The following is a 13,113-nucleotide window of genomic DNA, read 5'->3' as shown; positions in this document are numbered from 1 at the left end:
AAATGTTTTCCATGTGAGTGTGTGTTTATTCACCCAGGGCGTCTGGAGTGTGTGTGTGTATGTGTTGTGATGTTCCACTATATGCCTTGATTGGCTCGAACGTTAGCTTTGCTAATTATATCTCTCGACTTGTGTGCAGGGATTCGATTGTCGGGGTAACCTGATATGTTTTTTAAACCACTGACTGTTCAAACCAGTCAACAGCCACGTCTCACTGTGTGTGTGTGTGTGGGTCTCTCTCTCTCTCTCTCTCTCTCTCTCTCTCTCTCTCTCTCTCTCTCTCTCTCTCTCTCTCTCTCTCTCTCTCTCTCTCTCTCTCTCTCACACACACACACTCTCACACACATTTGCAAAAAATATTTGCTGTTTGTCTCTCATCATTATTGGAATATCATGTGATTTTTGTTGTTTTTTACTTGATTATTTACTTCTGAAATTTCTGAGATTAAAAATTCACGAACACACGGCTGATGATGTCAGAACAAACGTTCCTGATTACTCCAGATGGACTGTTGAACACAATCCCAACAATCTTTGAATGTCTGGATTTATGCAGTTTTTTGCAATCAGCATGAACAGGTTTTGAAAAGTCCACTGGGAAACAAGTCGTGTTCACGAAGCACTAAGCTGTGTTTCTGAGGAGGAGCTAGTCAATGAATCGTTCAATGACATAGACCTTATTCACAGAAGCGCCATCTTTGATTTTTTTTAGGGAGGCTGTGAGGGATGGAAAGATAGTTTATCTTCCTGGCTGGGTGCCACTGTCCGTTCCACGTACGAGGACATTATATTTTAGTGCATTTTTCTGACACAATGTCACACTTTTAAGTCTGGATGTCCTATAAAGAGCACATTCAGGGTTTGTCAGCGATACAAGAGACTTCAGACAACAACTTCTTGGTCTTTAAAAATGACTGAATGATCAAATTTAACACTCTCATGAAAATCTTATATATTATTAAATCTGACTTATTTTCAAATTGTTTGTTAAATCAACATCGGGGATTTCTAATCAAAATATGACTTTCTGTTGGGTATGAAAACAGGGCATTGTTTTCATACCCATACATGTCCACTGTAGAGACACCAGGACATAAATCTTGTTTATCAGGCATTTTAGGAAACACAAGTGAATAGGGAAAGAAATTACATATCAATATTCCTATGAAATGTTAGTTATTATTATGAAAATAATATTTATTATCCCATTATTAATATTAAATCCCATTATTACACTTATTTTTTCACTACATGTTGCTCCAAGAACACATTAATATGCATTGAATGGGAAAACCCATATATGGCCATTTTACCCACATACTGCATAAAGTAAAAGTAAAAATAATCTGTAAACAAGGTTTGGTTTAAAAAGAAAATCCTGAAACCTAAGAATTGATTGGTGAATGAAAGAAAATCCTATTTGTTTGTGCCTATTTCATGTCATTTTTTTAAACAGTCCCAGTGTCCACACACATAGTATATATATGAATATATATGAATAAAATATAATTTTTAAAAAACTGACCTACTCCTTCCGACGAGTTTCTGAACTCTGCCTACTTTGGACACTTTACTATCCCATGAGGCCATGGGTGAGGATTTGTGAATAGCGGTGAAGCGACGTAACTGACGCTGGTAGGTCTCTCTCTCATGATAACGAAAAGCATGGCACAAGTAGTCCAGATCACGTTCATACTAAATACACTCATTCGTATTAGAAGAACGTACTTTTCTTTTTAGTGGTCATGAAGTAATTATTAAAAATAAGTGTCTACTCAAAAGAGTATGCGATTTCAGACGTAGCTACTGTCTTAATGAGTCAATGAATCATTCATTCAAAAGATTCGTTCACGAAACATGTCTGTGTGTTGCTCAGAGACTCAAAACTGTCATGTGGCTTTGTTTGGAAATATTTTCGTTGACGAAATAGAGCAAAAACAGGCAGTATGGTGTTATTTTATTACAGGGCTCCAGACTAACATTTGGCTACAGCACCTGATTTGGTGGCACTGGAGAAAAGTGTATCATAAAGTTAACTTACAGCTAGTAATAAAATTACTTATGTTTTGTGTTTTTTGTTAATGAGTGCAGCTACTAATAATATTACATGTTTGTTTATGGAAATTTAACAGTGAAGCACTGAGCTTGAATTGGGATGCAGATAAAATAAACTTTTATTAACAACAGTAATGTGCAGAAACCTATTCATTATTCTACTTTAAATGTGCCATTGTTCTTCTATAGGGTATCATACGGAACCGATGACAGCTTCTGGGATTATAAAAGGAGCACTTTTTACTTGTTTTCTGTGTAACTCATTCACAATTAGAAGAAAAGTTTTTATTTTTCTTGAGACTTGGTGACTTCCTACTTTTTTCCATATATTAAAGGGTTAGTTCATCCAAAAATGAAAATTCTGTCATTCATTTCTCACCCTAACGTGGTCGGACACCCGTAAGACCTCCGCTCATCTTCAGACACAGATGAAGATATTAGTGTTGAAATCCGATGGCTCAGAAAGGCTTTCATTGACACCAATGTCATTTCCTCTCTCAAGACCCATAAAGGCACTAAAGACGTCGTTACAAAGCCCATCTCACTACAGCGGCTCTACAATCATATTAAGAAGTGACGAGAATAGTTTTTGTGCGCAAAATAAACGAAATAACGACTTATATAGTGATGGGCTGAATTCAAAACAATGTTTCGAACGGTTATGAATCAGCTTATCGATTCATGAATCGGATCGTGTCACACTGCTGAAATCACGTGACATTGGCGATCTGAATCATAAATCACTACGCTGATTGATTCATAACCATTCAAATGACATTAGAGTAAGTAATTAATGAGAGAATTTTCATTTTTGTGTGAACTAACCCTTTGAAGTCCCAGTGAACCGGAAGTAGCGAGTGAGTTTTCTTCAGTGCTGTGAGGTATTTCCAAGTGAAATGGAATATTGAACAGAGGGCAGGGTTTTACGTCAGCGCTCCTCCTCTCCATCTCGCGCTCATAGCAGACGAACGGTTGAGGGGAGTGGTTACGCATTTTAAACCGCATGCCGTCAAACTGACATCATCTGAGAAGAAATGCCGCTTCCAGACCGGAAGTACGTTTTCAGATTTTGATTAAAGATTACTACGGCAATTTTTTTTTCCTGTTTATTAACTTGCACGGATCAATTGTTCACCCTAAGACCTGTAGTATGTGCTAACAAAGTAAATAAGATCGATTTTTGATTTCATGTGGACTTTAAGGAGTGGAAATGTCTAACAAGTTAAAAAAGTGCTCCTATGCCGCCATCTACTGGTTATAGTGGTAAATTAATATATTTTTAAAATAAATGTGCTTGTTTGCCACAAAGTGATGGTCTACACCTTTTAGTTTTACAAATCTTCACATTAAAAATAACATTAAAATTAGATAGTATTTAGAGTTTTGCTGTTTCCACGTCAGCGCTGTTTGATCTGATATCTGTGGTTATACTGACTATTCTCTAGATCTCGCAGTAGCGTTGTTATTAATTCTGTGGCTAATTCAAATGCTTTCTCACTGGATCTCCCAGTGCTGTGCAGTAACAGTGTCACGTGATCGAGGTCGGCCCGTGTTTGAGTTTGCGCTGCTCCACTTTCACTTAGTTTGCCATTTGATGTTTCCTATTACAAAAATGGCAACTCTTATCAGATGGACAACATGGTGACCGCCCCAGTGCGACCTCTTACATTTAAATTAAATGTAACCGCACCAGCAGGAAAAAAACGGACTTAAACCTTGTCTACCGTTTGGTTGCAGTCTGGAGCCCTGAGCTAAAATGGAGTTGTTTTTTAAACTATTGCATAAAATCGATATCACATTTGTAATCATGCAGACTTTTTGAGAAAAAATGGCACTTGTGCGATATTGATTAACTATATTAAATGCATACAGAGGTATTTTTGCCCCCAATCTTGAATATTGAGATCAGTTTGATTGCATTTTAATAGAATAAATCACATGCACTCTAAATGCGCAAGTGCACAAGTCTAACCTACTAGACTGCACACTCTATGTCAGATTGTACATTGTTAAAACAACCACAATATTATTGTAGATGATATATATCACACACCCCTGCAGCCAAGGTCAGGAATTTAGTTAAATAATACATTTAATTTCATATTGTATACCCCGTAATATATGACATGTGTTGCATGGGATCATTCTGTGATACTTTTGGTTCTTTTTTTAAACAGCTTGATGCTGGCCAGAATGTGGAGCTGAATGTATACTAATAGTACAAATACAGACAATGCCTGTAGAGCAGCTCATAGAGTCAGATTGAACGAGTAATTAATAGACGTCTGGTTAAAATGGATCCTGCAGAATGAGTGAGTCACCACACACACACACGGACAAGATCGAATGCGGTAACCATGTCAATGGACCAAAGTCATTCAGCGCTGCTCTTTAAGAATGAGTTTGTGCAGCAGATGGTTGCCATAGAAACACTTCAAGAAGATGTAGCCATGTGCTTGAACATCCATTTTTTCTCTATTCATTTTTAACCACTTTTCCAGATTTTCAAGGATTTAAAGGATCTCCGGGTAATAGCACTCAAATCTGATCTGATCGCAAACACGGTTGGTTTCGTCATGTCACCAGGTTTACTCTGACAGATGGCTGTTTCTCGGGGGGTTTCTGAAGTACTGTGACACACACACACACAATTCCTCTCTGATCGTCCTTGATTTTTATCTTTTATGATATTAGTATTCAGACTATATCATAAAAATACTTACACCTAATCATAGTGTAGGGATATAGACATTTTGGCTAATAATAAGGTAGGATATTATTATTTTTTTGCATAAAGGATGCATTCAATTAAATTGTTCAAAGGTGACAATTAATGTCCTGCTGAATTTGCAGACATACTGAGATTAAAACAAAATGCTGTGCCTTCTATATTGGATCCGAGAGGAATGGTGCAACACACTTATGTGAGTAAAATGTCTTTTTTAATGTAATAGCAGTCCCGGGGCTATGTGTTTTCCAGACAGGCTACCAAAACTGAAGCCCATCGGCAGGCCGGTGAATCTCAAATAGTGAAATAATATTCCTTTCTTGATCTGTGTGTGTGTGTGGTTTGTGTTTATATCCACCGGGCGGGCCAAGTAATACAAAAATAATATTCCAATCAATCGTGGGTGGATGAGAAATAAATCATTGAGTTTGTTTGATAAAGACGTTTATGAGCCCTGTGATTGGAAGATTCATTCTGGTTGCTGCTTTCAAAACAATCCATCTCTCATGTGAACTGAACTGACAGGGGAGCTGAAGCTCATTAAATATGCAAATATTATCCAATCCTAGCCTTGGGCGTTTACTTCCAAGTCTCCAGTGCGGCACGCCCATCAAAACCCAGCGTTCAGGAGAAAGCCTCAAAAACAGTGTAGAAAATAGCCTATTACTTATTAGTTATGATGTTTCTAAATATATAAAAACCACCAGAACGTCATTAGTTCCTCAGACAACAGTATAATTTTATTTTAAAAAGCCAGTCCATGACACCTTTAAAATAGCTCGAATGTAACTACTACACCCTTGCTTCATTTAGTATAGTAAGTCGATATATCAGAATGGCAATGGCTTTCTACAACACCGGACACAGTATTTAATATGATTAGCCTTTTGTTTTACGTTATCAAACTGCTAGTAATGTGTTGCTAATGTTGCACAAGCCATGTTCTCAATCGCCATCTCAGAGTCGGACAGCTGCCTTCTGAAAATCAGCATCCTTAAAAAGACTTGTAACAACTCAGAACATCAGTGGAGAAAGGCATATAGTTCATCATAATAACATCATAATATACATTATACACGTCATTTACCAGCTATATTGCTAGATGTACACGATTTTTCATATCAACAAAAAATATTCCGGGATAACCTGGCTTCTCTTGAGACTCCCTGTTTAGATCGGTCATAGTTAATGATACGCTAAGCCCACCCACACATTGACGTGATTGGTTATAAAGTAGTTTGTGCCAAGAAACGCTGCCGATGTCAAACCGCCACTGCAATTTAAGGAGAAAATACTCCACAATGGTGTTGACTTATGAATTTGCACATGGTTTGTCTGAAAACATTAAAAACACCACATAGATATACAAACAATATTCACCACAGGGGCTCTTTTAAACATTATATAATGAAATAAATGCTGTTCTTTTGAACTTTCTATCAATCAAAGAATCCTAAAAAATGTATCATGACTGAAAATTCAGCTTTGCATCACAGGAATAAATTACATTTTAAAATATATTCAGAAAACAATAATTTCAAATTGTAAAAATATTTCTCAATATTACGGTTTTGACTATATTTTAATCTTATTAACCTCAGACTTTTCAATGGTAGTGTGTGTATATACTGACTAGTTAATTTGAATCTATATTTTTGTGGTAAACTTTGGAATATGCCATTATTCACTGTAATTTGCCCTTCCAGCATATTAAACGCTTTACTTGCAGAAATGAAGGCACATGCATCAGCAGTTGTGAGACCCGGAGATACACGTTAAATGCACACACTCTCATATGCGTGTCTGCTAAACTGCCCCCAGAAACCCAGGGTTAATAAAGCGTTATTAGTTTGTATCCATGTGCTCCTTAATGGCCAGAGTGCAATGTATCACTGTCTAAAACTGTTTCTCTCTTTCTCTCCGTCTCTCTTTCTCTCAGGCCCTGCATCAGCTCTATTATGATCCTAACATTGAGAATAAGAATCTGGCTCAGAAATGGCTGATGCAGGCTCAAGTGTCTCCTCAGGCCTGGCAGTTCTGTTGGGTTTTACTGAGACCAGAGAAGGTAAGAACATCCCGTTCTCTTAGCTGCACTGTCATTCCCTGTTTTTCCATCTGTCCTTGTCCTTTATACTCAAGTTAAATGGGTCGGGAATGCTGTCTCACAATGACTTTTACTATTGCTGGCAGTTGCATTGCAGCTGCTGCCTTTGCATCAACTAAACTACACATATAAGCCTCAGTTTTCTATTTCATTTGGTTTCATTTGACACAAATGAAATCATCTGAGTCATATTTCATGTTTTGCATAAAGATTTTTTTTCACATTGTGATGTCGCAACTTTCCATCATGCTTCATAATTGCTTTGCAATTTATTAAACTTTATTAATGTTTTTATGATGAGAATTGATCATTGAAATGCTAATCTTTCTCTCTTTTTTTGCATAAGACATATTAATTATTAAAATAGTGGTGCCAAAAATGTGTTTAATTGTCATGAAATTAACATCATAATGTAACAGAATTAATCATCCTAAAATAGGCTTCATGCTAAATTTTCTTTTGATTTTTGGAGTGAAATATGACCCAGTTTTTTTTAACAGGATTCATGATATTCACCCAAATAACCTGTGTTTGCTCCCTAATATAATTAAGTGATTTTCATATGTTACCTTTTAGTAAAGGTTTTTTTTTTTTTTTTAGGATAAGGCCATTTCATACCTATAAAGGCCTCTAAAGAAAAAAACACTTAAGGTTACATGTCCATCTGTTGAACTTCAAATGACATTTATTTTCTCCTTCCTTTACTCAATTATTTAGCTTTATATGCATGTTAATTATTAAAATGTCCAAATAATAAAAAATAAAATAAATGATTTTATCGCAAATGCAATTAATTGCTCCGCTCTAGTGCCGAACCGTGGGGCCTGGTCTGTACGGCTCAACTACGATCCATTACATCTCTAACATATACAGGAACAAAAGGATGTTTTTAAATTGATTCTCAGGGAAAATGTTTTTAAATTATTATGAAAATAAGCCAAATAAAGTGGCTTGCGAAAACACTGTTCTGACCAACGATACAAGAAAACTTTATGCTGTGTGTACATTTCATCTGATTTTCTTCTTAAAGAGAAACACAATCAAAGACTGCATGTCTTCTTTCATCTCCGCAGGTTCCAGAGATCCAATACTTCGGCGCCAGCGCCCTTCACACCAAGATCTCGCGCTACTGGGGCGACATCCCCGCCGAGCAGTATGACTCTCTGAAAACGCAGCTGTTTTCTCAGATCGCTCGCTTCGCCTCCGGCTCTAAGATCGTCCTTACCCGCCTGTGCGTGGCCTTGGCGTCCCTCGCCCTCAACATGATGCCCGAGGCGTGGCCGGGAGCCGTGACAGAAATGGTGCGCATGTTTCAGGAAGAAGGAGGTGAGGTGGACAGCCGTGCTCGCTGCTTGGCCCTTTTGGAGCTCCTCACGGTTCTCCCGGAGGAGTTCCAGACCAGCCGGCTGCCGCAGTACCGTAAGGGTCAGGTGAGGGGTGCTCTGGCCCGGGAGTGGGCGGCCGTTTACCCGCTCCTGCAGCAGCTGTTACGGCAGCCGGACTCTCCGCCGCTGGTGAAAGCCCGTGTGCTCAAGTGTCTGTCGAGCTGGGTTCTGTTGGACGTTCCTCTGAACGAGAGCGAGGGATTGGTCGAGGCCAGCTTTACGGCGCTGGCGGATCCGGAGCTGTTTGATACGGCTGTGGAGGCCATCGTCAACACCATCTCACAGCCCGACTCTCAGAGGTTAGTCTTCAGCGCAGCGCTGAGAAGGGGCGGAGCTACATAAGGTCTATATGACCAACTCAATGCATATCGTTCACATCACCGATACATACCGCATTGTTATAGTGTGAAATTCCGATATAATGACATATTGTTACACCCCTAAGAAATAGATTTAATTATCTTTATGCAATTGTTTTTATGATGAAATGTGACCTGAACATTTTCTTGTGAGATACACCCACATTTATATTTTCTAATGTACAATGTAACTCTCAGTCAAGTGTCAGACTATCATAATTTAATTAATATATATTCACACCAGCCTTTTTTTGTACCGATTTATTTTTCAAAGCCTTATTATTTACCAGTAATTTTATGCAGTGAGGAAAATAAGTATTTGAACACCCTGCTATTTTGCAAGTTCTCCAACTTATAAGTCATGGAGGGGTCTGAAATTGGCATCGTCGGTGCATGTCCACTGTGAGAAACATAATCTAATTTAAAAACAATCCAAAAAATTTAAATGTATGATTTTTTAACTATTTATTTGTATGATACAGCTGCAAATAAGTATTTGAACACCTGAGAAAATCAATGTTAATATTTGGTACAGTAGCCTTTGTTTGCAATTACAGAAGTCACATGTTTCCTGTAGTTTATCACCAGGTTTGCACACACTGCAGGGGGGATTTTGGCCCACTCCTCCACACAGATCTTCTCTAGATCAGTCAGGTTTCTGGCCTGTCGCTGAGAAACACAGAGTTTGAGCTGCCTCCAAAGATTCTCTATTGGGTTTAGGTCTGGAGACTGGCTAGGCCACGCCAGAACCTTGATATGCTTCTTACAGAGCCACTCCTTGGTTATCCTGGCTGTGCTTCGGGTCATTGTCATGTTAGAACAACCAGCCTCGACCCATCTTCAATGCTCTAACTGAGGGAAGGAGGTTGTTCCCCAAAATCTCGCTATACATGGCCCCTGTCATCCTCTCCTTAATACAGTGCAGTGCAGTCGCCCTGTCCCATGATCAGAAAAACACCCTCAAAGCATGATGCTACCACCCCCATGCTTCACAGTAGAGATGGTGTTCTTGGGATGGTACTTACATTATTCTTCTTCTTCCAAACATGTTTAGTGGAATTATGACCAAAAAGTCTCATCTGACCACATGATTTCTCCCATGACTCCTCTGGATCATCCAAATGGTCATTGGCAAACTTAAGACGGGCCTGGACATGTGCTGGTTTAAGCAGGGGAACCTTCCGTGCCATGCATGATTTCAAACCATGACGTCTTAGTGTTTTACCAACAGTAACCTTGGAAACGGTGGTCCCAGCTCTTTTTAGGTCATTGTCCAGCTCCTCCCGTGTAGTTCTGGGCTGATTTCTCACCTTTCTTAGGATCATTGAGACCCCATGAGGCGAGATCTTGCATGGAACCCCAGTCCGAGAGAGATTGACAGTCATGTTTAGCTTCTTCCATTTTCTAATGATTGCTCCAACAATGGACCTTTTATCACTAAGCTGCTTGGCATTTTCCCCGTAGCCCTTTCCAGCCTTGTGGAGGTGTACAATTTTGTCTCTAGTGTGTTTGGGCAGCTCTTTCGTCTTGGCCATGTTAGTAGACTAACAGGTCTTTGAGGCTCAGAATTCTAGCTGATAGACGGGTGTTCAAATACTTATTTGCAGCTGTGTCATACAAAGAAATTGTTAAAAAAAATCATATATTGTGATTTCTGGATTTTTTATTTTTTTTAGATTATGTCTCTCACAGTGGACATGCACATATGATGATAATTTCAGACCCCTCCATGATTTCCAAATGGGAGAACTTGCAAAATAGAAGGGTGTTCAAATACTTATTTTCCTCACTGTATATAGTATTGTGTGTGTGTTGTGTGTGTGTATTTAGCTTTAATTAACTAACAGCATAATAGCATTAGAGTTATTAGTAGCTGTTGTTATTGTTTGTGTAAATTTAAATGTAAATGTATGTATGTATATATATATATATATATATATATATATATATACTTAAGTACCTGTTTGAACAATATGAGATGCATATGCATCTTTAGGAATATTTGTGAATGCAAAAATCTGTACAACGTGATGGAAAGAGAGAGAAAAATGGTCTGATGGAGAGCAAACACAGGTGAGATGAAAGTGACTGATGGAGAGGGAGAGAGAGAGAGATTGGGCAGAAGAGAGACTGAAACAAAGGCAAATTGAAACACAGTCACATCAGAGGAGAGAGGGAAGGGGGGCGGCCGCGGCAGGTTTATTTCAAGGATGGCTGCCGTTTCCATGGAGACAGAGCGAGGGAGCGATGTCTTACGCTCTGGTTGGTACAGACGCGGCAGGAGCCCACCCCTTCCCCCCTCGCTGAAAGCAAGAGCCAGCGGATGCTGAGGACGGACCTTTAAAGGGGAAAGCATCTCTGATTGTGGAAAGCTGGTGGTACGAGGTTAAAGTCTTCTGCCCTGATGGAGACAGACAGTTGTCCACCGCTCAAGTACTTGAGTCTAATGCTGTAGTCTAATAGTTTCTACAGGTGTCTCACACACAGTTACAGCTGAATTCACTTCGCAGGGCATGAGGGGTCTGATTAGGACGGTTGACCTTAAGAGGGAGCTTTTGATTTTTCATGGGAAGTTTGTGCAGCAGGGCTGATTGGGAGCATAGAATTTTTCATATCATTTAAAGGAAAAAGAAGATCAAAAGCACTTATTAGAGGCACAACACGTATTTTAGCTCTAGGAAAAAAGTGTCTATTACCAACAAAATCCAATCAGAATCGTTAGACTGGACCTAACCGTTTTATAAAACGTGTAGGAGTTCAGACTGGCAGTCATGTTGAGTGTTTGCTTACGTGATAACAGATGATTTCGATTTTTCATGGGAAGTTTGTGCAGCAGGGCTGATTGGAAGCATAGATTTATATTTTATGTTAAAGAGCTGTATTGGATTTTTTTTTTACTAACTAAAATCAAAGTATAATTTTGAATTAGAATTTAATTTAATATAATTCATCAGTATTATTAGTGTATTTGATTGATATTTTATCATTAAATACAGTATTGGGAAGAGAAAAATGCTAGCTGCTCTTAGCTGAATAACTTCATAGCTTTAATAAGACATTTAAAACCAAACATTAACACAAAGTTATGCATATTAGGAAATGAGAATCTCTTCGGCTCATTTTAATTACATACATAATTAAACTGTGAATGAATTCTTTTTCAGTCAAACTCTGACAGCGTTGAGTAATTATTGATTAGTATTATTAATAATACATGATTTTGTAATTGCATCATTCAGTTTTTTCACTTAACCCTCTGGGCCTCTTCCTTTAGGGGTCACACTCGGCTCCTTCTTGATCAAACGTGACCAAACCTTTAAAAAATAACTTGCTTTTTCCAAGAAAATCAATATAATACATTTTTGTTCAATAATATTTTTGGATTATTATTTAACACATTTTTGCTATCTTTTCATTAGAATTAATATATTTTAAATAAATGCAATATTTCACATTAAAATATAGTAAAGACCTTAAATCAATTTTTTAAGTGAAAATAGTGCCATCTGGAGGCATTGAAAATAAAAACTTAGCTCCCAATATAAATACATAGAGAGGCTTTTGGATTTCTGTTGTTTTTGTTAAATAAGAATCAGTAATCATGTAAGCATTTATGATTACAATGAAACATTACAACTTTGTTAGAAAGGGAACACATGGAAAGCATTTTTGTTACTCAGTAGTAATTGATCATTAAAAAATCTAACAAAAATAACGAATGGTTTGTAATAATTTAAAATACTTCATACAAACAATTTGCAATTAATTGGCATTTTATTCCGTTTAATTGAATAGATGTAGTCTCTGATACAGTCTTACCTGTGTGTGTGTGTGTGTGTGTGTGTGTGTGTGTGTGTGTGTGTGTGTGTGTGTGTGTGTGTGTGTGTGTGTGTGTGTGTGTGTGTGTGTGTGTGTGTGTGTGTGTGTGTGTGTGTGTGTGTGTGTGTGTGTGTGTGTGTGTGTGTGTGTGTGTGTGTGAGAGGGAGAGCAAACTTTTTTTTTGTTGTGATTTTTATTTTTTATTTTACATATTCTCAGAATTTGCTCTTTTGCAGTCTTACCATTTAATTTCTCTGTGCGTGTGTGTGATATTTTGGTGTCACTCCTTCATTGCTGTGCACTTTTCCCCCGGCTGATTTGTAGCTTGTACCATCAAAAGATTCTCTGACCTCTCGTATATATATTTTGCATTTCCTGTTCATTTCCTATGTCTGTCATTTTTGACTGCGAAGGAGCCAAGTGTGATTGTTTTTTGTTTTTTTTACTCTTTAACATATCTGAATCATGTCCATGATTTCATGTGTTCACATAGCTAACACAGTCAGTTTTTTATTTATTTTTTTCATTAAATGAGCCGGATTAGTCTCCTCCCTCAGGCCGTGTGTTTGACACCCCTGTTGATGACAGACAGTTGATTTGATGAGTAAACACATGGACAGCTAGCGTGCAAGTTTTTACTGTCAGCTGTCATATTTTGATCTG

The 13,113-nt window shown here is 38.0% G+C and overlaps 1 protein-coding gene across 2 annotated transcripts in view; it reads left to right on the top strand.

The window, feature by feature from the left end:
* Positions 1-13,113, top strand: part of ipo13b (importin 13b) — a 47,004-nt gene that overhangs the window by 3,863 nt on the left and 30,028 nt on the right. For both annotated transcript variants that reach the window (XR_010898130.1, XM_067418161.1), the window contains exons 2-3: positions 6,723-6,848; positions 7,961-8,571. Coding sequence is in view for 1 of the 2 variants with exons in the window: in XM_067418161.1 (XP_067274262.1) it covers positions 6,723-6,848; positions 7,961-8,571 (737 nt within the window). In the remaining variant the exon portion in view is untranslated. The remainder of the gene's footprint in view (positions 1-6,722; positions 6,849-7,960; positions 8,572-13,113) is intronic.

This window comes from Pseudorasbora parva, chromosome 15 (genome assembly GCF_024679245.1).
Source record: "Pseudorasbora parva isolate DD20220531a chromosome 15, ASM2467924v1, whole genome shotgun sequence".
Classification (NCBI taxonomy): Eukaryota; Metazoa; Chordata; class Actinopteri; order Cypriniformes; family Gobionidae; genus Pseudorasbora; species Pseudorasbora parva.
This window is presented reverse-complemented; position numbering and strand designations above follow the sequence as displayed.